Source organism: Pezoporus flaviventris, unplaced genomic scaffold (genome assembly GCF_033815535.1).
Source record: "Pezoporus flaviventris isolate CSIRO_AGI_PZ_B2104156 unplaced genomic scaffold, CSIRO_AGI_Pfla_v1 ptg000023l, whole genome shotgun sequence".
Taxonomy (NCBI): Eukaryota; Metazoa; Chordata; class Aves; order Psittaciformes; family Psittacidae; genus Pezoporus; species Pezoporus flaviventris.
The window spans coordinates 17,737,056-17,763,064 of NW_026892571.1; the positions used below are offsets into that span (position 1 = coordinate 17,737,056).

The 26,009-nt window shown below is 45.9% G+C and overlaps 2 protein-coding genes across 2 annotated transcripts; both read left to right on the forward strand.

Moving 5' to 3' along the window:
- Nucleotides 1–830: 830 nt before the first annotated feature.
- On the forward strand, nucleotides 831–16,266 carry VDAC1 (voltage dependent anion channel 1). The gene is made up of 9 exons (XM_061457065.1): nucleotides 831–951; nucleotides 7,223–7,292; nucleotides 7,809–7,858; nucleotides 8,166–8,318; nucleotides 8,410–8,462; nucleotides 10,449–10,676; nucleotides 13,713–13,863; nucleotides 14,462–14,519; nucleotides 15,288–16,266. Exons 2-9 carry the CDS (start codon nucleotides 7,226–7,228, stop codon nucleotides 15,377–15,379), a joined length of 852 nt encoding a protein of 283 aa, XP_061313049.1. The 5' UTR covers nucleotides 831–951; nucleotides 7,223–7,225; the 3' UTR covers nucleotides 15,380–16,266.
- A 1,683-nt stretch (nucleotides 16,267–17,949) lies between these two features.
- On the forward strand, nucleotides 17,950–24,399 carry CUNH5orf15 (chromosome unknown C5orf15 homolog). Its single transcript, XM_061457066.1, has 3 exons — nucleotides 17,950–18,099; nucleotides 21,046–21,665; nucleotides 22,832–24,399. Exons 1-3 carry the CDS (start codon nucleotides 17,988–17,990, stop codon nucleotides 22,961–22,963), a joined length of 864 nt encoding a protein of 287 aa, XP_061313050.1. The 5' UTR covers nucleotides 17,950–17,987; the 3' UTR covers nucleotides 22,964–24,399.
- Nucleotides 24,400–26,009: the final 1,610 nt, after the last annotated feature.

The window sequence follows — 26,009 nt, forward strand, 5'->3', positions numbered from 1 at the left end:
TTCCCTGGGTGGGCTGATTCTCCTGCAGGCCTTGTGGGTGATGCTCTGAGCTCTGCAGAAGCCTCCAGCAGCGAAGGGTGGGTTTATCTCATCCTGAACGAGCACAGTTCAGCCTCTGCTCCTCTCTGATAGTGGAGCTCTCCACGTGGGACCTGTTGTCACCGGGAGCTTTGCTCTGGGCTCAGCCTTGGCTTCCCTGTGAGCCGTGGGGGCTGATCCATGTGGCTGAGTGGGAGCTGTGGAAGGTGGGAAGCTCCATAACTAACGGGAGCATCCCTGTAGGGGGCCCTGGGCAGGGAGGTTTGCTGCTCGCTGCCCTCCAGCAGCCCCTTCAGACACCATTGCACACGGCATCACCAGCCTCAAAACTCTCTCCTAATTGCTCCCTTTGGGGCTCAGGAATACTGGGAATGGGAATTTCAACTGGATGGGAAGTTAGGATTGAATTATTTCTGGGTAATTCTAATTTAATTACAATCATGGAATCCCAGCCTGGTTTGGGTCGGAAAAAACCTTAAAACTCATCTGGTCCCAATCCCTGCCACGGGCAGGGACCCCTTCCACTAGAGCAGCTTGCTCCAAGCCCCTGTGTCCAACCTGGCCTTGAACACTGCCAGGGATGGGGCAGCCACAGCTTCTCTGGGCACCCTGTGCCAGCGCCTCAGCACCCTCCCAGGGAAGAGCTTCTGCCTAAGAGCTCATCTCAGTCTCCCCTCGGACACGTTGAAGCCATTCCCCTTGCCCAAACCCCCTCTCCAGCTCCCTCCGCGGGTCCCGGTCCCGGTGCAGCCGCAGGTCCCGCCCCGCCGCCCGCCCCGTCCCCTCCCTCCGGTGCCGTCCCCGCCCGCCGTCACGCAGCCGCCGCCGCAGACCCGGGAGGCGCCGGGCAGGGGCAGCCGCCGCCGAGGAGGCCGAGGCGGGAGCGGGTACGGGGGAGCCGGGGGGGCCTCGGTGGCAGCGGGGGAGCCGCGGGGTGGTGTTGTTGGCGGTGGCGCGGGGTGACCGTGTCCTTACGTAACGCGGGGCGCCCGGGCCTGCGGGGTCGGCACCGGCGCTGCCCGGAGCCCGGCCGCGGTGCGGTGCCAGCGGGGAGGCCGGGCGCTGGCCATGGGTCACGGGGCGGGCGGCGCCGCGGGCTGCATGGGGAGCGCGGCCGCAGGTGTGGATCCATTGCGCGCTCCCGAGGAGCAAAGGTCGCGGTGGCCCGGTTTGGCGCCGAGGTGCTCCCACGGGCGCCGTTGTGCAGTGCCAGGTGCAGTGATCCTGGCACGCACCGTAAGCCCAAAGCCCGCTCTGAGCGGCCAGGCTGATTTCTGTTTCGGTTTATGCTGCTTATCCTCAACATGTAGCTCTTTACTTGGCCTGGGGGGGATAACGTCAGTTTTAAATGGTTGGAAAGGGCTTGGAGCAAGCTGCCCTAGTGGAAGGTGTCCCTGCCCGGCTGGGCTTTAAGGTCCCTTCCAACACAAACCATTCCATGATAAATGTTGAGGACTGGGTTTTCCTGTGCAGGGTGCAGCGGTGCCATCGCCTCCATTCTGCCTCGTCACAGCTCTCACTGGCAGCAGCTCCTGCTGGAGGGTGAAAGACTCATTTGGTCTTTGGGCATTTGAAAGAAAGAGAGGAACAAATCTTCCCTGAAACAAGCGGAGCTGACTCATCCCCACGGCTCTGTCCCTGGGGAATACTTATGGCGATCCCACTGACATGGAGCCGATTTCATTTCTCCGATGGCATAGGGAGGCTCAGGAGCACGTTGCAGTTTGTGGGGTTCACAGCAGCGTGTGGTTGAATCATCATCTGCCTCATGGCATTTCATCCATGAAATCCTGTCAGAATTCCTTCAGAAAAGGGCTTTTGCTCTGTTGGGAAAGCATCCCAGAATAGTCCCTCCCCATCACTCTCCATTGAAGGTTTACGCTGCTCCATGCTAGCTGCTTTTCCTCCTGCCCACGTTTTGGGTAATGCAGGGAGAGGTGTGATGGGATGCGGGGCATCCTGTCGGTTGCCATAGCAGCTGGAGTGATGTCCCCAGCCCTGGTGCTCTACAGGATGCAGTTGGGAAGCACAGCACAGGCCTTCCTGCGTTTGGCATCTGCTGCAGGTCGAGATCACCCCATCTGCAGCTCTGGGATGCAGCCTGAGCTCTGCTGTGTGGATGCTTCTCTTGTGCGTGAGGGCAGTGAGCTGACAAATGGTGCTGGAAGCCAAAATGCCATATCAATTAGTCATCCCCATTGATCTGGTGCTGGTGTTCTGCAGGGACATGTCCCTTCTGGAGCGCTGTGCCAGGGCCCCTGCGACTCCTGCTCTGCAGATAGTTAACCTGGAGGTTTAATTGAACATCAGGCATGTGGTTCTTTGTTCTTCCCTTGCAGCTTCAGTAACTACAACAGCTACAGCTGCACGATCCCTAGCTTTGTCTAATTGACACTTGTAAGTGATAGTTTAATAAGGGGTTGCTGTGGAGCATTGTCAGTCTTCATTTACACCCATGCAATTAAGAGCCGGCTCTTTCTTTCATTCCATAAATATTAGTATAGACTAAATAATATTTAGTGCTTTAAAGGGGTTTAACTCCTCTCTGCTCCTGTGGTTATTGGGCTGCAGAGATCCTGCATAAACCAGTCTTTACAGCCCAGCTCTGCTCCATCACGCCTGCAGTTCAGAAGCGGAGCTGCGGCAGGCTGCTGTGATCCTGCGGGTGTTGGAGGGGTTCCTAATACCTGCATGAAAGCAGCTGTGAGCTCCAGAGGCTTCAGTGTTGACTCGTGGCGGTGCATGGATGATGTGATGTTGGAGCAGTAGCAGGTTGGGGCAGAAGTGGTGTTAAGTTTGTGTCCCATAATGCAGAGTATTTCCAAATCACGTGCTTGCACTGGCTGCTCCTTGTGAGTGTACCTGACTTGATGTTTGACCTCAGTGGACTACTCATGCGTTTATGGTTAAGTGTGGCTTTAAATCCCTGCACAGTCGGGCTTCTGAACCTGATTCAAGGCACGCTGGAGTCGTGACTCGAATGGGTTCAGGATCTGGATCATAAACCCAAACTGTGGAGCCAGCACCATGCTGCTACATCTGGGATGGAGAGCTGGTGACTCAGCCAGCCTGGAGAGAACTGGGCCCTGTTCATGGTCTGTTTATTGCTGTCTTGGTTGGGAAATGACTGCGCAGGCTGGGGCTTAAAAGTTCCTTCATATCAAGGAATAATTTCTCCTTTAATGAAGGAGATAAATGAGAAATCCCAGCCTGGTTTGGCTTGATGGGACCTTAAAGCTCCTCCAGCTCCAACCCCTGCCACAGGCAGGGACACCTTCCACTAGAGCAGCTTGCTCCAAGTCCCTGTGTCCAACCTGGCCTTGAGCACTGCCAGGGATGGGGCAGCCACAGCTTCTCTGGGCACCCTGTGCCAGCGCCTCAGCACCCCTCACAGGGAAGAATTTGCTTATCCTGAGGCAGGAGACCCTCGTGTGCTTTCTCCCTCCTGCAGACAGGCAGTACCTGGTCCATACCCCAATGCTGTCTGTCCCTCCCAGCTCAGTACCGGTGGGACATGTCCCTGGCACCCTCTACGTGCCAGCTCTGCAGTTGCCATCTCTTCAGGGGTGCCGCTTGTGGAGACGGGGAGCTGATATGTTCAGAACTGCTGTCACCATCAAGAAATGGTGCACGAGTTTGAATGTATCAGCAAAAAATGTGGCCACAGTAAGGTTGAATCCAGCCTTTTTATTTTCTTTGCCTTGGATCTGACAGGTTCTCACTGTCTGCATGGAGATTTTATTCTTATCATGGATTTTATTCTCATCTTAGATTTGTAGATTGCTCCTTCCCCTCTCCTGTAATTATTACGAGGTTGATCAGTCTGTGGAGGAAAACTTAAACTGAGGCACTCAGGAGAGTTACCAAGCAGAGATTTCCTTTGGTTGCAGTCAATCCTTACCAGGGGCACCCTGGGCTTTGCTGCCTGATTCTGATTTAATTGCCCAGAACTGAATTGCAGGGTGAGAACTTTGCCATCTGTGACACTGGAAAATGCTCAGGTTTGGCTTGCTGGAACTGCTGCTTTGTTTTTCATGAACTCTTCACTAGGGCTGGCTCTTGGATCCTGCAGCTCCAAAGGAAGATTCCTCTTTTCTCCCTATGGCAGTTACAAATCAGGCACTCATGGAGGTGGTGCTTGCAGCAGCACTTGGACCCAGCTCCTCACTTTACATTCCCTTCAGTTGTGACTTGTGCTGCAGCATTTCCTACTCAAGAAGATCAAACTGTTTTCCTACTTAGAACATGCTGTATATATTCTACTCGTCCTGCTCTGCGCAGGGGTTCAGGTACACGGTCACTGAGCTATTTGCCCAGTTGGACAAGGATAAAAGCAGTGAATTCATTTCAGTCCTAACCTAATTGGAGTTAACGTGCTGGGATCCCACTGGTGACAAGCAAGGGCGCTTGGCCACGGCCATTCCTTGATCCTTTAAGAGTCTGAATCCCTGCTAAGCACACTTGTCTTCCAACCTGCACTCGACAGGATGTAATCAGTTTTTGTTTCCATCTGTTAAACAAGAGGCTCCTGATTAGCCAGGACAAACAGAAACAATTCTTCCTGTTCTTGCTGACAACAGCAAGGTTAACCGCCAGGTACAGGGCTCCTCGTGGCTTCCACGCTCAGCAGATCTGAATACCTTGCTCTGTGTGCATTGCATGATTTGCCTTTACAGCCCGCAGGGATTTGCCTTTCAGTATTGCCCCCTAATTATAGTAATTGCCTAAGTGGAGATCTCGCCGTCTCCCACTGTTCATGGCCGCAGCCTGGGCTGCAGCAGCAGAGCAGCTCAGCCACCCGCAGAGCCTGGCGGTGTTCAGTACAGACACCGGTGGCTTCATGGGCTTGGGGAAGAGAAGGCATTTCTAACATCTTAATTTTTGATGATGCTAAATGGAAATAAGAACCCATCAGAGAGTTCTCAGGGGACCGAGCTGCTCTGGCAGGGAAGAAACATCTCCTGCACACACAGAGCCCAAACTGCATCCCTCCATCCCCCTCCTAAGTGCTGCCTTAGCTCTGACTCTAGGCTACAGTCTCCAAGCGGGGCATTGCACCCAGCTTCTAGTGACTTTACCAAGGAGCAGAGGAATGACTTAAACAGATCTGTGACTACTTGGTTTGGGAGTTCTGGGAGCATGGGGTTTTATTTAAAGGCTGGGTTTGTGTATAAACAATGAATCCCCACGTTTGTGTTTGCACAACAACTAAAGATAGATATTTAGGTCTAATATAGGCAGTTAAAACTGCTTTGGAATATAGGATACCTTTTTTCCCCCTCTTTTTATTTAACTTTAGCTCTTATGTATTTGAGGCTGCATCTTACTACTGACCTGCAACAGGAAAGAGATGACATGCATCCAGGTAGTCTCTGCAACTGAAGCTACATCATGGTGTTCACCCTTGTATCTTACTTGATTTACATTCTGGGAAGACTTGGCTTTCATTTAGCCACCAGATCTGTTTTGTTCCCTCTAGGACAGGGATTCTTCATTTAGGCAGCAGCAATATCCTGCTTCAACAGGCTGCAACTTGTTGGATGGAGTGCTCGAGGCGGTGAGTGACTGCTGAAGCTCCGGATCTGATACTCGTGGGGTGCTGTGCCTGCCCAGAGAGCTGTGTCCAAGTGCAGCCAGGAAGTTTTTGGAACATCCCTTCAGTTCAGAGCCAGCTGTTTTCCTTGTGGTTTAAAGGAATAGTTTGCTGTTCCTCTGAAGAGTTAGGAGTAAGGATTGACAGGGAATTATTTTTAAGCATTTCCATGCATATGTAATAAACTACTTGCTGCTTTTGCATAACCAGAAAGTTTGGGAATGTGGAATTTTAGTGCAGCATCCAGTATCGAGAGGACCGGTTTATGATTCATCTCCTTTGCTTTCTTAAAATGATGAAATCTTGTCTATAAAGGCAGAAGGTGTGCACCATTTGATGCTGCTGCAAGGGCTGGAGCAGCTCTGCTCTGGAGCCAGGCTGAGAGAGCTGGGCTGGGTCAGCCTGGAGAAGAGAAGGCTCCTGAAGGGGAGACCTTAGAGCAGCTCCAGTGCCTAAAGGGGCTGCAGGAAAGCTGGAGAGGGGCCTGGGACAAGGGCCTGCAGGGGCAGGCCAAGGGGAATGGCTTTAACCTGCCAGAGGGGAGACTGAGATGAGCTCTTAGGCAGAAGCTCTTCCCTGTGAGGGTGCTGAGGTGCTGGCACAGGGTGCCCAGAGAAGCTGTGGCTGCCCCATCCCTGGCAGTGTTCAAGGGCAGGTTGGACACAGGGGCTTGGAGCAAGCTGCTCTAGTGGAAGGTGTCCCTGCCCGTGGCAGGGGTTGGAGCTAGATGAGATTTAAGGTCCTTCCCAACCCAAACCAGTCTGGGATTCCAGGATTTCAGATTGACTTTGCTTCCCTCAAGCAAATTACTGTACTTGGATAAGTAGATCTGGTTGCTTTGTTCTCTTGGGATCCTATTTCCTCCTCCATACATGAGCCAGTTTTCTCAGTGGCTGAGAAAATGGGATATGTTCCTATCTCTGGCAGGAGACCACTGAACTAAGAATGGTCAGGGCCTGCTGAAGATGGGCAGGTGAGGACTGACATGGCACTGTGGGCATCCCACCAAACAAAACACGATGGAGAAAGCTGCCCCTGTGGTGTCTCACTGTTGGGAATGACTCTTTGTTTATTTTCCTACATAAATGTTGTCTATTTGCTGCTCTGAATTAGGGGGGAAGTAATGCTCCTGATGCTGGACGCTCGTCCTGGTTAGACTTCCTGAGTGGATGACTTGAGGCCCTCCTGCTTTGCATCAGAACACATAAATCTGCTGCAAGGAAGAGGAGAAATGTTTCAGAGGGGTGGTTTTAAAGAACAAAGTCATTCATTCATGCAGTTACACTGATTGGAGAACAACTGTTGGCTCTTTGCAAAGGCAGAGTTCTTTTTTCCTTTAAATACATATTTGTTCTGCAACATGATCCTCATCCTCATGGCAAATGAATGGCAATGGCTTCTCCTGGCTCATGAGCAGAATCGAATTGCTCTGTTTGCTACAGCTACATTCTTCAGGCTGTATTGAATTGATGGGGGGGGGGGGGGGGGGGCTGTAGCAAATAAAACTGGCTGAAATGACCTCAGGTTTCATGTTGCACAAATGAATTGGATGTTTCTGAGCGGTGCAATTTCTCTTTCTATCCCCTGCAGAAGATGGCTGTTCCACCTGCTTACGCTGACCTGGGCAAATCCGCCAGGGATGTTTTCACCAAGGGATATGGTAAATAAAGGCAAAAGAAGTTGGGTCTTTCTCAGTCTCCCCCACTCTATGTTATGATTTTATCACTGTTTTCTGATAAGTATTCCAGGAATTTCCATTAGAAGCCAGAGAATTTTCTCTCATTGCTTCCATTGCCCTTGCTGGAAAGGGAGGGGAGCTTGTTTAAGCAGAATTCTGCCTGTTCCCTATAGGCCTGAAAGAAAATGTACTTTAACTGTCTCCTTGTCTCATGAACAGGATGACAGATGTCAGTAGTTTGCTCAGTATGAGTGAGGACTTTATTACCCAGTTTGGTCCCAGTTACATTGCTGAGGTCAGCAGGATTAATCGGGTGCTATCTGAAGTGAGCACAGCTGTATTATCTGCTTCATAAAAACACAGTTTGATAACTGTGCCCTTGGTGTATTGTTTTAATAATCCACAGGCAATTTAGAAGGGAGTTGTAAGAAACAGCACAATCAGAAGTGCTTTTCCAATTATCATATGTATAATTCATGTTTTTCACTCGTTTTCTAGGTTTTGGGCTCATAAAACTTGATTTGAAAACAAAGTCTGAAAATGGACTGGTGAGTTTGGAGACGCATTGAAATCAAAGCACTGCAGTGTTCTTGTGGTTACTGTGTGTTTCATTGTAAAGGGAAATGCACGTTCCTCACTCCCCCTGACACTGAAGCTTGTTGTGGGGCAGGGGTGTGTTGATGCTAATACCTAGCAACTGTTCTTAAATCCTCTGAGAACTCTGCAGTATTGAATAATACCCCAAATTAATGTGATGAATGTTCTACAAGCATTTGCCTGTGTGCAAGCATCTTCTATCTTTGCAAATATATATGTATATATTATATATACGTAAGTATTTCTTTTCCCTTTTAGGAATTCACAAGCTCAGGTTCAGCAAACTCAGAAACAAGCAAAGTTAGTGGCAGTTTGGAAACAAAATACAGATGGGTGGAATACGGCCTGATGTTCACAGAGAAGTGGAACACGGACAACACACTTGGCACCGAGATTACCCTTGAAGACCAGGTAACTTTTGGCTCGGAAGCTGCAGTTTGCATGTTCACTTACGTCAGTCTCTTCGTTATAAATCCAACCAGTGAATTTCTTTTCTGTTCAGCTTGCACGAGGCCTGAAGCTGACCTTTGACTCCTCCTTCTCTCCTAACACTGGGTAAGAAGCCAGTAAGCTTAAGTGACCCCAAAAGGCATTTTTTACTTTAGTTTTCCAGAATAGTCTTGCTTCTTTACTGCTTCTGTCCTAAGACCCGGAGACAGTTAACAGTCAGCCTGTGTATGATGAAATCATGTGCATCTGATTTAAATCTCTGCATTAACAATCCCTTTTTAATCCGAAGCTGCAGCAAGCAAACTTTTACAGCCAGTACCTTGAAAATGACAGCCTGAGTCAGGGTGTGAAGGAAAGGGTTTATTTGTGCTCCTGGTGCCTGTTTCTGGCTGTGTCAGAGGCTGAGCTGCTGTCTGAATGAAACAAGTCAGTTCAAGGCTGAACAGGCTCCAGGAGCCAGTTGGCCGTGGCTCTAATAGGTCAGCACAGGAACTGGGCTCTTCTCCCGAGCTGCATTATCATGTGAGCTCCCGCTGGCCGCGGCGTGGTGGTGGATGAGTATTCCTCATTGGATGCCATGTTTTATTTGGGCCAGAGGGATTAAGCAGCAGCTGGAATCTGGATGCTGGTTTATTTCATTCCCCTGATTATCTTTTTGCAAGCAGTGCTGCCAGCGAGTCAAAACACTCTGCACAGGAGCTTCCCAGAGCAGCACGCTGCACTGAGGCTGTGGGATACAGGCACAGGGAGGTTGCACCCTGTCTTGTAGTGTCCTGCATTGCCAGCTGCTTCCAGTCCACTCCTAGTTGTACATTAAGCAGATATTTTTTTGTTAACCAGAATAATCTCTAGCGTTGGGTGATAATTATTTCTTTACTGGTAGGGGTTTTAAAGAAATAGAAAAACCTGGTCTGAGAATGGCAAGGTACAGCTCTACAGCTATTTCCTAGCACTTCAGACACTACTGCAGTAGTAGTAGTAGTATCTGATTTATAACAATTACCTTGTGGGAGGCCTATTGTAATTTGAATAAATGGAGTGAGATTCAACCCTGGTGTGACCTGGATTAGGTTGACAGGGATGCATCATGTCTGAGTATGAGACACCTTCTCCCCCTTCCTTCCTGCTGCGAGGAGTCTTTCAGCAGTGAGAGTCATTTTTGGGGGTGCTCTGTGTTAGCTTGCCTCTGTCCCTGCTGACACTGGTAGAAGTGACTTAGAGCAGTTGCAGAGGAGCTAATGCCGAGTGCTTCTGGCACTGCTGCTCTTGTGTCTGATCTTGCAAAACACGAATTCCTCAGTCTGGAATATTCATAATGAAATGGAGAGCGATCTCTGTGTGGGTCAGATACAGGAGGGGAACAGTTCTTGAGGACTGGTTTTGCTACCCGGAGGGAAAGGTTGCTTTGAAATCTCAATTTAGGCTGACATTTCCAGGAAGATTTCAGGAGAAGATTTGGTCAAGGACAGAAGATACCTGTCAGGTAAAAGGAGAAGGGGGAAAAGATCTTTATTAAGAGTAGCTGAATATCTTAGACATAACTCTCTTGTGAGGGCCTGCATCCGTGGTGTAAACCAACCTAAGGACACCTGAGAAAACACTGTTCTGTTCCCTCAAGAAGCTGGAGACAAAGCAGTGATTTCTTGATGTTTGTCTCAGTAAATGCAATTACCCAGCTCACTGGGGTTGTCTGTAAATTGTATTTGTATGTGGAGTTTCTGTGGCAAACCTGCAAACTGCTGCAGCTCCCATTCCTTCCCTGCATCTACCGAACTTCCCGAGCCATTAGATGAGCTGGAGATGAGGATCTGGTTTTGTCATCTCCCATCTGGCTTTTTGTGCTGTCTCATTTCAGAGCACAGCCCAGCAGTGCTCAGTGGGGCACCACACAGCATTTAATTGCTTGACTGCAATTAATCCGCTGTATCTTGAACTAGGGTTCTGCAGAGGTAGGAAGGTGGCGTATCCTGTGGCTCTACAGGAGTTCATGCTTTGTCTTCAGGAGCTATTACACTGCGTTAAAGGAACTGATCTGATGGAATTGCTCCCTGTGAGTGTACCTGTTCAAAGATACGTTCTTTTTCTCTTCAGGAAGAAGAGTGCTAAAGTTAAGACAGGGTACAAAAGGGAACACATCAACCTTGGCTGCGACATGGATTTCGACATTGCTGGTCCTTCAATACGTGGAGCCCTGGTGGTTGGCTACGAGGGGTGGCTGGCAGGTTACCAGATGACCTTTGAGACAACGAAGTCTAGAGTAACCCAGAGCAACTTTGCTGTTGGCTATAAGACTGATGAGTTCCAGCTTCATACTAATGTGTAAGTATCGGCAGAGAGGCATGAAAGAGGAGTTTGAAAGGATTTTGCTGACTGTTAGGACAGTGAAAGGGATGGAGTTTGAGCCGTGGTGAAAGAGGGAATGGTTGGTTTGAAATGATTTCTGTATTTAAGGTGGCAAGCTGCATTTTTTTGGCTGCATTACCTTTCGTTTTAATTACATGGGGGAGGGAGTGCATGATGGAAGGAACTGGAACTCACTCAGCACCCAAGTACCCAGCATCTCTTTCTAACAGATAAGGGCTATTGGACTCTATTAGCAGAATAATAAAGCAAGTGGGTTATGAAAATATTCTTTGTGAAATGTGAAATAAAAGCAATGTCAAAATGAAACAAAATGGTGGTTTGATCTGTAGAGGAAAGAGTTAATCAGAGAACAAGCAAGAGCAGGCCAAAGGGTGCATGGAAGAGGTAGGGCCTGGGTTTGTTTTAGTACTGGAAGGGATATGTTGCAAACGTTTGGTTTAGTATCATAACTCCTAATAATCTATTTACACAGGTATTTGGCCTTTCTGAACGCAGGAACAGTGAGGAACCAGGACCCAAATTCCATGAAAACCTTAATTTCTCTGTCTCCTGTTCCTGTTAAAAAAGCAATTTATGCCTCTGCAGAAGATGTTTTCTTTAAGATTAGGCAATCCCTAATCCATTCCCCAGCCCCTCCTTTCCCATTCCTGTAATTGGATAGTTTGCATGTGGCAGAACTACTGCAGGCTCTTCCTGTTCAGGGGCTGAGCAACTGTTCTGTCTTCCTGGAGCTCTGCTTCAAAGGCTTTCTGTTCTGTTTCATGCTGTTTTGCAGGGGTCTGGTTTAGGAAGCTCTCACTGCCTTACAGAACAATTGAACCTTCATAGCCCAGACTGTGTTTGAAGGATTGCCAAAGCACAAAGATGTGGGCAGAAAACTTGCAGCAGAACAATATGTGGGTTCCCCCCCCCAACTCAGTAATTCAGTTATTCCTTCGAGCACAATGACTTTCAACTTTGTTGTACTGTAGTGGTTCAAAACGTTGTATTATAGACCTCTAATATAAAATGCTCTGAGTTAAAACAACAGCAGAAAATAACTTTATAAGAGCAGCAGCAGCTGTACTGTTCTTGGATTCCTGAGCATCTTTCCCTTGGGTTGCTGTTACTGTACATGGATGATAAATCCTCTTCAGGGGGACACCGAGTTTGTTTATTTAATATTCATACTCTATCAATTGATGGGCAAGCCCATAAATATGTGATATGAATAGATATTTATTGATATGAATACATCAGTTGGGTATTTGATGTGTTTCAGCTCTGAAATACCAGAGCTTTTCTATAATCCTGGAAAAAGTTACTTGTGTATGGATCTTCCATCACTCTCTGTTGTATCTGGAGGGCTCAGTGTTTCACAGGGATGCTGTGGCAGAGCTGATAACTTAACTAGGAGGGTCTGGAAGCATTGTCTTTTGTTCCTGGTGTTCCATAGACCAGCTGGGGACTTCAGGAACTTACTGTCCTTAATGGTGATTTAATACGTTAATTTTCACAGGGGGATAATGGTTTGTTTGTTATTTTTTTATCTACAAAGTGCTGTTATTACTATTGGAATTAAAGGGAGGTTTGTTTGCTTAGTTATTACCATTTCTAATAATAAATAATAACTAAAGGGAGGTAGGGCTGGCTAATTTCTAGTTTTACATATGACTTTCCTCGTTTTGTAAGCATAGCTCAGACCGCCCCCCCCTAATGTTGCAGGTCAAGACAGAGCTGAGTGGGAACCTTGCACAAAAATCTGCCTGTGTAACCAGCTCTCCTCAGTCCTTTTTAATCCCTCCTTTTCTTGAGAGCCAAGCACAAGCAGTTATATGTGAGCTTCAGTCTTATCTGAAGTAAGTATTGTAGTGTTCTTCTGGAAGAATTGCTCTAACAATTTACAAGGCCTGTTGCTACTGCTTGAACTTTTCAATAGGTGTTATCGTTACTGTTTAGTCAGTGGTTATCACAGAATGGTTTGGGTTGGAAGGGACCGTAAAGCTCATCCTGCTCCAACCCCTGCTACGGGCAGGGACACCTTCCACTAGAGCAGCTTGCTCCAAGCCCCTTTGTCCAGCCTGGCCTTGAACACTGCCAGGGATGGGGCATGATCTGCAGAACTAAGGAACATCAGGCCAAAGGGGTAAAAGTGGAGAGGTTCTAAATCTACCCCTTTTTTTAATCACTAAAGGTTTGGTATGCTTTAATAATTGGAACCAGGTTATTTAATTGTTCAGAAATAACTGTATTTTACTTGCAGAGTTCTTCATGTGGTTTAAAGCCTGTTTTGTGCAGTATGTTTGTATCCTCTTTTAAGAAAATGAGTGAAAATGGAAATTGCTGCCTGGTTTACAAGGAGTGCAAGGCTTTTAGAAGCCTTTTGCTGTTGTTTTTATGATCTGCATGCTCCAACGATTTGCATTTTACTTACCACACTTTATTCCCTGGGTGACATTGGTGGCAGTAGCAACTGGAAGTTTTGCTACTCCACAGCAGTGCTGAAAGCTATTGTGTTCCCTGCAAAGTAATAATAGTTTCATTTCTAGGGATATCTATAGTACAGATGTACCATAAGTACTATTGCAAGTGGTATTAATTTGCCTTGGACATTAAATGGGCATCTTCTGCTACAGTCCCTCTGTGTCTGGTGGCAGAGGCAGTTGCAGGAGGATTGCTCAGGCTCTGGGACTGGGGCATGGCCTTTCTTTACTACAGAGACTTCCACTTAGAGAAGGGAAAACTGGAAGCTGGCATCACTTGTCTGTTTTTGATAGTTTGCCATGGCTTTTCTTCAGTACTGTAAGTTGTTTGTTGAAGGGGAGTAGCCATCAATGAATTTAAGCCTCTAAAAAAAACTTCAGAACCAATCTGGCCTAATGTCACTATCTTAGTTGTTCCAGGGATATTAAATGAGATGTGAGTGTTCTGCAAATATAGATCTTACTGGGAAAAGAAAAAGAGAATTGTTTTGGGATGCAGTTTAAAACTGGGCTAATGCATTCCTTCCAGGAATGATGGAACAGAATTTGGTGGCTCCATTTACCAGAAGGTGAATGATAAACTGGAAACTGCTGTGAATCTTGCTTGGACAGCCGGGAATAGCAACACTCGCTTTGGAATTGCAGCCAAGTACCAGATCGACCCAGATGCCTCTTTTTCTGTGAGTGCTGTGCATGTACATTTATAAGCATTTGAAAATAGGCTCTCAAAATGGAAACGCAAACAGCCTTTACGTCGGGGAATCCCAGAATCCCAGACTGGTTTGGATTGGAAGGGAACTTAAAGCTCATCCAGTTCCAACCCTCTTCCTTCTACCTTCCACTAGAGCAGGTTGCTCCAAGCCTGGTCCAGCCTGGTCCTTGAACACTGCCAGGCATGGAAGTAGGGGTTTGATGGAAGTCTGTGATGTACAACTGACACATAAATGTATTTGTCTTGCTTTTGGGAGCATGAGAGCACAAGTACAGGATTTGCCTTGAAAGTGACACAGAATGTTTAATCATATTTGAGGGGGTTTTGTGTCACTCTTGAAAAAAGTCAAAACCTATGTTAGTAAAACATTGTTTTCCCATAGTGACTGTAGACTTGTTGAAATTTTGGCTTTAAGTTATGCCAGAAATAACTGTAGATATATTTACTTTTGTGATTTAACACATGAAATCCTGCGCCTGCCTTAAAGGTGTTTCTTAATCTTTGAGCAGGAAGGACTCTGAAGCAAGACACCAAATCATTTACATATGGTATTTTTTCCTTTTAAGGCTAAAGTGAACAACTCCAGCCTGATTGGATTAGGATACACTCAGACTTTAAAGCCAGGTGAGTCTATGCAGGAGAAATGGAGAATATTCAAGTGATATTTTAATCTTGAAATATCAGAGGGGTTTTGTCACAAAATGTTACTGACTCCTCTGTTAATGTTGAATGTCTGTTGCCAGCAGAATTATTAGAGACCACTTACCAGTCACACACTCCTTGATGTTGATGCAAAACGTATTTACAATTAGGTATTTCACAGATAAGTAAATGCATTTTTAATACTTTCAGAGGCTTCCTATTACAGAGTTTATTTTGCTTGAAAATGTGACTTTCTCAAGGTCCCCTGGTGCAGGAAGAGGACAATCTTACTGCTGTGAAATTGGTTTAATGTAGTCTAATAAATCTGCTGCCACAATACCGAGCAGATGGACATGAGATATTACAGTAGACAGAGCTTGGGCCTTTTCCTCCCTAGATTTTAAAGTGGTTCAGAAAGGTGGGTATGTATCAAGGTCTCAATTTTTCATAGTCCTGGACTCTAAAATTAGATTAATCAGACCAGCAGCAAACTGCCTTCGAGCTTTAATTACCTGGAGTGATAAAAAGCAGAATCTATCACCGTGGTTTATTATAACTTTCATAATTCATAAAGATTTCTTATCTGCAAATTGCTTCAAAATGCTGGTCCTTACAAGGCTAGCTGCCAAATTACCTTAACCCAGCTGCCCAGTAAGTTAAAGCAGTAATGCAGACCCTGCACTTATGGAACATAAAGCTCATTCTAAGTTGTAAAACTTGTCTTTTTCACTCTTTTTCTCTATTTTGCAGGTATCAAACTGACATTGTCAGCTTTGTTGGATGGCAAGAACGTCAACGCTGGTGGACACAAACTTGGTCTAGGATTGGAATTTGAAGCGTAAGGAGTGATTCTACAATCAAAACTACAGCATAGCTACCTTCAGAATATAGTGTACCTTTCAATGTTTGTCTGGGATGCAAGTATTGCTCAGTATCAGTCCTGCTAGTCCTGGTTAAAGACAGCTAAGCTTTAAAAATGATGTTGTTAAAGACATGGAGACAAAAGCATAAAAAAACAATCCTAATTCCAGGCTTTTTCTTTCGAATATTCCTGCCCATCATGTCTGTCAGCTGCCACATGATAGGAAGTAGGAACAGATTGATTACCTTTACTAACGTATTGACTGCACAAAGGATATGTTAATAGTATAAAAGGATATAAAACCTGAGATGTGAAGAATCTCAGACCACTATATTGTACTGTTCATTCTGTAAGCAAAATGTCCCATCACTTGAGGTTTCAATTCACGATGGAATGTGCAAACGTGTCTGAAAAAGGGATTTTTTTTGGTTGTAATTATTACTTTTTTAGCTGGGTGTTTCAGGAATTGTTTGTCTTATTTGGCCATCTCACACCTGCAGCTGTCTCCAGAGTGCTTTAGGTTGTCCACCTTGTGTAAGTCCGTCACGGAGGAGGTTTGATGTGACTCAGCCAGTACTCCCTGTCCTGTGTTGTGGTTCCTTTCCCTTGCACAGACTAGCAAGCTTGTAAGACAGGGACGTAATCAGGGAAGAGTCTTTGTAACTGCAATCACGTCGCTGTTGCATCACGGAATTTCAAATGGAGCTTTGTTTTATTACCACTTTTTTTTAGCAACTAAATGGGTACATTTTTAGAGAGTCTTCCATTTTGTGTGGAACTAGACCCCAAAATGCTGTACTTGACACTACTAAAAATGGATATCAAACCCAAACCCAACTTGAATAAATATTGAAATGTCACCTTTTACTTTGTCTTTGTATTAATGGTGAAAACACTTTTAATTCTTGGCTCCAGAAGCAGACTGGCACCATCTTAGTGTGTATTTTGCACCACACACACACAAAATAGTTAGTAGGTTTAAGTTCTAGATAGAGCCACGTTCTTAGTGCTTGCTGAGTGCTGGCAACTGCATACATGCGTTTAGCTCATGAGGAAAACAAGATAACGCGACTTATCTTTCACTGCAGAATGCACCAAGTTGCATTACTCATCTATGTAGAAATAGGTGTGAGCAACGAACAGCTGTCAGTTGGGGTAAAGTTCAGTGGCTTTTCATTAAGGCTTTATTTCATGGGCTTTATTTCATGGGCTGCACCAAAAGGAGCGTGACCAGCAGGTCCAAGGAGGTGATCCTGCCCCTCTACTCTGCTTTCGTGAGACCTCACCTGGAGCATTGTGTGCAGTTCTGGTGTCCTCAACACTGTTGGAACAAGTCCAGAGAAGGGCCATGAGGATGATCAGGGGACTGGAGCACCTCCCGTATGAAGATAGGCTGAGAAAGTTGGGGCTGTTCAGCCTGGAGAAGAGAAGGCTGCGTGGAGACCTCATAGCAGCCTTCCAGTATCTGAAGGGGGCCTATAGGGATGCTGGGGAGGGACTCTTCATTAGGGACTGCAGTGACAGGACAAGGGGTAACGGGTTAAAACTGAAACAGGGGAAGTTTAGATTGGATCTAAGGAGGAAATTCTTTCCTGTGAGGGTGGTGAGGCACTGGAATGGGTTGCCCAGGGAGGTTGTGAATGCTCCATCCCTGGCAGTGTTCAAGGCCAGGCTGGATGAAGCCTTGGGTGCCATGGTTTAGTGTGAGGTGTCCCTGCCCATGGCAGGGGGGTTGGAACTGGATGATCTTAAGGTCCTTTCCAATCCTATTCTACGTGTAAGCAGTCTCAGATGGCGAGGGGCTGTGGCACAGGAGGATGTGCCTCCTGAGGCAATGGCATTAGGGCACAGTGAGGCTGGATCTGCCAGTAACAGCCACGCATTGCACAATGCTGTTTCCCCCCTTACCACAAGTACTGCCGAGCACATCCTATGGGCCTCACCTCAGATACGGAACCTAACGCTGCAGGGGGAAGTCTTCCTCTTCAGACTTCACCCATTTAAACAACCCCCTTGCAACCAGCTCACAGAATGTGGCAACTGCTCAAGATCAGCTTATGAACCTGCATGCTCTGTGTCTGGTGTGCTCTTGGGGGTCCCTGTAAGCCCTTGGGCTCCTTGCTCTTGGCTCTCTCACCTCTGAATCGGCTGTTGTGGACTTCTCCCTGCTGTGATCAGCCCCAAGGCTCCCCTCAGGGCTTGGGCCGCCTCACCTGGGGTGAAATCAGGAAAACTTGGACAGAAACCTACATAACTCCGCCAAAAGCATTGCACGGGCACTACAGCGTGAAGCCCAGCCGTGCGTGTGGGGCAATGGCTTTGTGGGGACGGCCCAACCCCGAACATCAACCTCTGCCTGAAGGACGCAGGAGACAACAGACAGAGGAGGAAACAATGGGAAACACAAGCAAAATGAACCGCTTTCTGTCACGGCTTCCCGTCCCCTCAGCCCCCTCACGCCGCCTTCCCGCTCAGCCATCGGCGCATGCGCAACAGTTCCTGCTCAGGGCTCCGCCCCTTCCCCTCCGCCCCTCCCGCTCCGGGGGGGGGCGGTGCCATCGCCACGTCGGTGCAGGCTCCCCGGCAAGATGGCGGCGACCGCCGGCGGTCGGCGCGTCCCGGCGGGCTGCGCCCTCTGCCTCCTCCTCCTGCTGCCGCTGTGCGGATGGACCCTGGCGGTGCAAGGCCAGGCCTCCACCGGTGAGCGCGGGCCGGGGCCCGGGGGGTGGCTGGGGCCGGGGCTGTGGGTGTGCGCGGCCGGTCTTTCACCGGAGTCCTTTTCAGCGCTCTTAGGCCCGTGCGGCCGCCGATGGGCCTGCCCCGCCGGTGCGCCGCCCTCCTCAGCCACGGGGCGCCGGTGCGGCCGGCTCCGGCTGGGTTGGTTCTCGGTTGTCGCGGGCAGGGAGCCGTTTAGGGCTCGTTCGCTCGGCCGAAGCGTGGTTAGTGTACGGGTGGGCGAGAGGCGGCTGGGCTGGTGGTCACCGTGTGGTGTTGCTGTGAAGGTCGGCGTAGTTAATATCTCGTTCCGGTTATTCTAGTGGGATGCCTGTGTTTAGGCCTCTTCACCCTATATAAGCTTGTTACTGTGCAAGATGACTCCGAGTTAAGCCGTAGAATCACAGAGTGGTTTGGGTTGGAAGGGACCTTAAAACTTGACCCAGTTCCAACCCGCTATCGTGGGGCAGGGACACTTTCCATTGGAGCAGGTTGCTCCAAGCCCCGTCCAACTTGGCCGTTTTCTTTCTCCCACTTCCCTTCAACCATGCTAATAAGAAATGTGTATTTCAGGTGCAGTGATTTTGTTGTTTTTAGTTGGGGCATCATTTGGGCAGTGAAGAGGAAGGGAATGACTGAAGGAAAGGAAGGGCAACAGTTCTGAGCTGTTCCTTTCTTCCCTGGCAGTCAGTGTATCCAAACCGTTCTCTTTGTTGCCCCTCAACTGGTGTGATGGGTAGGCAGTAAGGACGGAAGAGATTCAGATGTGGGACACAAACCTATAGGAAACCAAGGCTTTTTAATGTAAAAAAACCCATGGAACAACTTGATTTCTAATAACCAAGTTCTGGAAGTGAAATTTGACCCTGTCCGGTGTTGTTCTGCTCATTGTTTGCTAAGAGGGCTGTGGTGTTAGTTTTGTCATTGTGATTGAACATTAGTATCTCATTTGTGAAGCTGAAGCATCTCTGGAGCCCGGGCACTACGTGTAACATCATCTGACCCTGTTGTGTAACTGCACACAGTGCAGCCACCCTTTCGAACGCCAAACAGCTTTGGGTAGATAGCATAAGTCAATTGTGGTGTGGTTGCTAAACTTGCTATTCTTAGTAAAACAAAAAATAACCTCTTTTAGGAATAACAGGAAGCTGCAGCATTACCTGGTGGGAGTCCAGTGCATTTAGGTGTATATCCTCCTAAAGCCTTCACACTAAAATGAGTTTAAGAATAATGTGAAGTGTAAGGATACACACAGTGTAGTTCTGTAGGCAGAACATGCGTGTTGGTATTTCAGACAATTTAGCTGTTACTTTCTAATACTTTTGGTGAGGGTAGCAGTAAGCCTTACCCATCTTACCCACATGCCAACTAGCTATAAATATGAAACTCTCTTGCATAAATTGCCCTCCTGTTTATTTCCATGTATGCAATTAGCCAGCTTGGTTGCTGAGGGAGGGGGAGAATTCCCTAAACTGTGCAAGAACTGAACAAGTTAATGTCGGTGTGATAATTCAGGATAGTAGTTCCTTCAACAGCAGTCATGTTAAATGTCAGGTAGTTGACTTAAACTTCAGTAGAGAGGCTCCATAATGCCTCGTTCATATGGGATTAGTTGAGTCTCCCCTGTTTTCTTTGGTTGCAGAGTAGTTCCCAGTGGAAGAGTGTACCATGTGAACAAGAAGTCTGTTGTAACTGACCCTGTGTAAATACCCCATTCATGAATAACACGATTCAGTGTCCCCAGTATAATATTTTACTTATGGGTTATTCGACACAAGCAGTTGGTTGAATGCTGCTTTTCTAGAACCTGTAACCTTCCAGAGAACTCCTTGGGAATGCTTAATGGAAGTGGTGTTACTTTCTTAAATAAAGGAGTAAGAATGAGTTTGGCTTGCCAAAACGCAAGGCAAGGATGGCTCCGCTATTTAAATGATGATGTATGTCTGAAATGATGATGATGTCTCAAATGTGCTCTTCATTTTTAAGGGGCCTCCTGATTTGAGTCTGGAAGTGATGTGCTACAAATGGGAATAGTTTGCTATTTTGTCTTAGGGTTAAAGCCCATTGGCTATTTAGAAACTCCCTCTGCATCCTTTTTTACCTTCCTTTGGGTGCAGAAGCAGGATGAAGGGTCCTGCATGGGGTTTAATGCTCACCTTGGTTTTTATGTGGTTATGCAAAGGTGTCCTGGCTTTGCAGTGATTATGAATGTGCCTGAGGGTGCATTGCTGTGTAGCACTGTCACTGACTTACTTGGTTATAATAATTTGCTGCTGACGAAAGGCTTTCCTACAGGAGCCTATGCAGTCACATTGTCCTTTCTTCAGCTTGTTTTATAAGCTGTGCTTCGGTACTTCCATCTGAGTTAACATAAGGTTGGAAATCGTTCTGTGTTTTACCAATTCAATACAAATAAGTGCCTGCGAAGAGCTGCCAGGACCTTGTGTCCTGCCTGAGGGAGACATCGCAATGGGGTCTCTCTTTTTGTTGGTAAAATAGGCAGTGGTGAAAGAGTAAAAACTCTGGAAGAGCTTTACTGAGAGCTTCTTCTGCAGACCTCAGCAAATTCTGTGGGAGAAAGAGTTTGACGATGGAGAAAATGCAATTCTACAGGACACCCTAAATCCACAGAGGGAGGGGAGGACACGTCTCTGAAGTTCTGAGGGTGGAAAACGTGCATGCTCAGGGACGCTTTGGCATACTGGTGCTTCCAAGCTTTAATTCCTGCCCCACTCAAGACTTCTCTTTTGAAGCTGCCAACGTACAGGACTGTGCATTTCTGCATGGGATTCCTCCAAGGTTTGCAGTGTGAAATATGCCCTGTTCATAATATGATTTCTTGTCTATAAAGTGAATGCCTTGCAATAAGTTTTGAGTGTCACAAGTTAGTGCCTTATGCTTAATACTGACTGTTTCTCATCCTTTTCTCAGAGTCTCTGGGAGCAGAGGTGCTCCAGGAGAACATTTCCTCTAGAAGTGAGAATGAAACAGTGAGTAGATCCCAGAATGTGACAGACAGCTTGCAGGGTATAACCCCAACCGAAAAAGAAGCAAGCCCAACAAAGAACGAGGAGCTCCCAACAACAGCTAGAATCAATTCGGTGACTGCAGTAAAACCATCTACAGTGAAAGGGGGTTCTCCACCCCTGTCTCGTGCGGTGACTGCTAGCTCAGTATCTCAGATTGACGTTGATGCTTCTGAAGATACTAAAATTGAGGAAGAAGATCTTCTAACAGATTTGAAAGACACACTAAATAGTTCACCACCCATCATAAAAGAAACTATGGAGTCAGATGGAGATGATTATGATCCTTATGAAGTGACCTCGAATTCTAGGTACAACCCAGACCTTCTAGAGATGCCAGAAGATGATGACTCTGACACCATTAGTAACTACAATGAGGAAATCAAGAGCCTTGATGAGAAGATAAAAGATGTTTCTGTCACGGGGTTGGAAGAAGAAGAAGAAGATGGGCATTTCTTTTTTCATCTGGTTGTAGTTGCCTTCCTAGTAGCTGTTGTTTATGTCACCTATCACAATAAGAGGAAGGTAGGTATGCTGTGAAAGGCTGAGAGAAATAGCTATAGTGATTGAAATAGAGTTGCATTGCCTTGTACACTCTTAGTAAAAGGAACTTGGCTGTTGGGAGAATGATATCTTTGACTGCTTATTCTTGGGATACTAATACGCAGATCAGTACTGACAGTTTATCTGCACAATGAAAATGAACTGGAGTAAAACATTCTAGATTAGAAAATCAGTTGATTGATACCATCAGTAATCAGTCAGTTCAGTAATGGACTCTGGCAGTGTACAACATATAAATGAGACCAGAGCCAAGTTAAGTGAGCATGATTGATTAATTCTGTTTCTGCACAGGATTATAAACAGCAAATTAAGGGAGGTTTAATCCCAAATAGCGTGGGAATGTTCCTGTTACAACTGTGATAATCCTTATAATAAGTATTCACTTCAAGGTGGTCTTTCTATCGTACATACTCCAAGGGCTTAACTACAGACTTTAAGGAAATATTTAACACTCCAGTTTCACACAGAGAAGCTCAAAGTTAAGTGTTTTCAGGTAGCCATTTCTTTAGAGCAAAGCAGTTCTCTGATGCATGCACAGATTTGCAATTAAATCATAAGTTAATCTTTAGAAATGAGGCAAACTGAGGTTTTATTCGTATAGAGAACACTGATTTGGTCAAGGACTTGGGGGAGCCTGAAAAGAACGCAGCTGTAAGAAACCCCAGGCTTCTGCTTTACAGTGCAGTGGTGTATCCGGAATGTGCATTGCCAAGTCTTTATGGGGAAAATGTTGAACAAGGTGTTACATTTGGAAATTTAACTTTGAGGGAAGGTTACGTAAGTGATAAAAACGCCTTGTCTTTGCTGTGTAATAAGCTAACAAGTGTCACCATGTGGGGATAGTTTAATAGTCTGAAGATGCAGTACTTGTGAAGCTGCACACGTTACTGGAAGAGTTCTGGGTTGAATGACATGTTTTTGCCAAGCTCCAGCTGAGGTTGCTGGTAGGTGAATTGATGGCAAGGACAGTGTGGAAGTGACTATCAGCGCCGTGTTCTATAGCAACAGTAACACCACTGCCAGGATCGAGGGGTTAGAACTGTGATGTCAATGGAACCATTAATGTGTTTCTCAAACCCAGAATGTTTCTCCATAGCATTCTGTAAGTTGTCTGCTTTTTCTTGCAGATCTTCCTACTGGTCCAGAGCCGAAGATGGAGGGATGGGCTGTGCTCTAGGACAGTGGAATACCATCGGCTAGATCAGAATGTTAATGAAGCAATGCCTTCCCTCAAGATAACTAATGACTATGTCTTTTGAAAGCACTGTGATTTGAGTTTGCTGAACTTACCACTCTTTGCCTGCCTAGTCATGTAATGATATTCAGGTATTCTAAATATGCTGCTTGTACTGAAATGAGATGCACCCTTTTTGACCTGGATGTTTTTGAGATTAAATCTCATGGAAGATCAAGGGCATGATACATTTGTTTGCTACTTTGGTCAGGTTTTATATCAACTATAAAGATACAGACTTTAGTACTTAGTGCTCTTTCCATTCACTAAGCATCATCCCTTCTGTCTGGAGCAGTCTTAATAGTGGTAATACAAGAAAATAAGCATAAAATATCTTAGGTCTAATAAATTAATGACTTTGGCATCACTAAATCAAACTAATGGTCTCTCTGCTAATCACTTATATGGCTCATAAATCCCCCTACATTGCAAACTTAAAATATAATTACATTTTTCTATGCTTAAATCCTGATGCTGCAAATCGTCTTTTTTTTTTTTTTTCTGGTTTCTGTTTTCTTGTTGCATAATTTGAGCCTATTTTAGGCAGAATTGCTGGCATGGCAATTTCATAACTTCTGTATGTGGTCATGCAGTAAATAATTTCATGGTACATAACCCAGTTTAGTTCAGAAGTTACATATTTCCTGAAAACATTCAAGACCTTTGTGAAGGTATGCAGCTTCTTGACTGTCCAGTTCTTTCCTCTCATGGTATTTATGGCTATTTCATTGTCTTTGTAATTAATGAATGGAAAAGAAGCCTTGTGGAATAATCTAACCAAAATATAGTCAACGGGCTTTTGATACATCAGAGCTTCCTGTTGAATTTTAAGACAGTTGGGGAACAGTTCCATGGTTTACTGTATTATAAAAGGGAGAGGCCTGAAAAATGGAAGAGTGATTGATGTTGTTATTCTGACCCAGGTAACAGGCAGATGAAAGTGCTGGTGCGTGGGGCTGCGACAGCACACTGATTTTGGACAGACATTTATGCATTAGTGTCAGTTGCATTAGTGGTACAGTAGTTTTGGGTTTGGCTTTTTTTTTTTTACTTTGTCTTTTGTACTTCCATTATTTATGTTTTCCTGAGTTGTAAAATATAAAATCTTGTTTTTTCTGTACATTCTGTTTGTGATTGAGTTTTCAAACGGAGAAATGTGTAAATAGTGGTGGAGCGGGAGCCCATAATTAAGAACTTGGTATTCAAGTCACTCTGTAACATTATGAGGAAATCACCTTTCCAGCGGTTGGCATGAGGATGCTGAAGGCATGATACTATACAAATGAAGTGCTAAAAGTTCTAAATCCTACTGTTAAATGCGTTCTTTCCGTAACCACACGAAGTAAAGCACAACCAAAATAGCCCTCAACTCTTTTCTTGCAGTAATTTTTATCCTATTTGGACTTGTATCACTTAATATTTTGAATAAGGTTTTTAAAATAAAGGACAAGAGTAAGTTTGTGGTGTTTTATCTGAACTGCTTCACTGCTTCTGTACAGCACCTGGTGAGAAAGAGCTTGTATAAAAGATGGTTCTAAACCATCTTTTCCATTACTGATTAAATTCACTCTGTGTAGGGGTGCATGGAGTTTTGTGTCTCTCAGGTGGTATATAGGGCAGATAGCAAGGCTGAAATGAAATCTTTTAAGCTGTAGGAATCAGTAAGTTCTGTCACTTCTAAGTAACTTTTAACCTGATTTCTGTAATTACTAATGCTTATGGAAGACATTTGAAACTCTTGCCTGAACATACCTGCATTAAAGCTGAACACTGCTATGGTTGGGATCCAAAGGGAAAGGTTACTTTGCAGAGCTCCTTTAGCATGTTTAAGTGTTGGAATTGGAGGAAGTGGCTCATGTTTTCACACCCAGGAAATTCAGTGGCTTTCTCCTTAAATAACATTCATAAAGTGTGGTCATTTTGACAGTAGAGACTGGTATGGTCACACTTGGCACGTTTCCTTTCAGCTTGGTATCACAGGCCTTACAGAGAGCCCTGAATCGAGGCACTGGAGTGCTCCAGTGAACACAACTACAGTGATGCCCATGTTAAAGGTTTCATCTCAGATGTCATTTTCTCTTCTCCCCCATCCAGTGAATTAGACCATCAAGGCACGGGTTGCGTTTTCAGCCTGAAAATGCTGATCTGACTGTAACACCTAGAATACTGCTAAAAAAAGTAGAGACAATTGGCATGGACCTGAATTAGTAGAAAATCACAGAATAGTTAGGGTTGGAAAGGACCTTAAGATCATCTAGTTCCAACCCCCCTGCCATGGGCAGGGACACCAGTATAGGCATAGTTGGTTGGTTTCTGGAGTTCATAGCCATGTTACCTTATTCCATCTTGGAGGTCTTCCAGAGCTCTTGAGGCACAGTTCAACTGGCTGAATGAAACCAACATAAACGTTTTTTCTTCCAGGCTTTCTGAATGAGTAACAATGCCCTCTTTAAGACTCTGTGTTAATATGGTGATGGAAGAATGTTGCATTTCCTTGCCCTCCCGCTGTCCAGTTGTTTCTCCTTGTGGGAAGACTGTGTGTAAGGAAAGAAATCTATTGGCTTCCCAGTTTTTGAGCTGTTCCTTCCAACAATCCCACTCTTTTAAAGTCCCATAACTGTTGCTGGAGGAGGAGAGCACACAGCTAATGGCAAGATAGGTTTTTGTGAGCTTTTTAGGGAAAACTGTCCAAGGCCTGATGTAAACTCAGTTACTAAACAGTTTGGTTTGCAGTCATCACGTTTTAAAATGCTCTTATGCTCTGGCAGTACTTGTCCCACAGATTTAATACTCATTAGGTGCACCTAACAGGGTTTAGGCCTAATGGACTGCAGCTCACTTTGGTTCTAATGCAGAAGTTAATACATTCTCTTCTGCTATGTCCTCTTAGCTGTCTGCTTGGAGGGTGCATGAGGTTACCTTAGAGGAGGAAACCAAATCTTGAGTGTTAAATAGCTGATATTTGAGGTCATGAAACCATGGCTTGCATGTGTGTTGTCTTTAGCAGGGTGCAGCTTTTGTCTCACTCCAGGTACTTCAAGCACTTAAGGTGAGCGGTTACCTGTTGTGCA

Bases quoted from the DNA above. Each gene is read 5' to 3' on its own strand.
- VDAC1 (XM_061457065.1), top strand. From the start codon at position 7,226: ATGGCTGTTCCACCTGCTTACGCTGACCTGGGCAAATCCGCCAGGGAT. The intron at 7,293-7,808 runs GTAAATAAAGGC...CTCGTTTTCTAG, and splicing joins TGTTTTCACCAAGGGATATG to GTTTTGGGCTCATAAAACTT. The intron at 7,859-8,165 runs GTGAGTTTGGAG...TTTCCCTTTTAG, and splicing joins CAAAGTCTGAAAATGGACTG to GAATTCACAAGCTCAGGTTC.
- CUNH5orf15 (XM_061457066.1), top strand. From the start codon at position 17,988: ATGGCGGCGACCGCCGGCGGTCGGCGCGTCCCGGCGGGCTGCGCCCTC. The intron at 18,100-21,045 runs GTGAGCGCGGGC...TCCTTTTCTCAG, and splicing joins GCAAGGCCAGGCCTCCACCG to AGTCTCTGGGAGCAGAGGTG. The intron at 21,666-22,831 runs GTAGGTATGCTG...TTTTTCTTGCAG, and splicing joins CCTATCACAATAAGAGGAAG to ATCTTCCTACTGGTCCAGAG.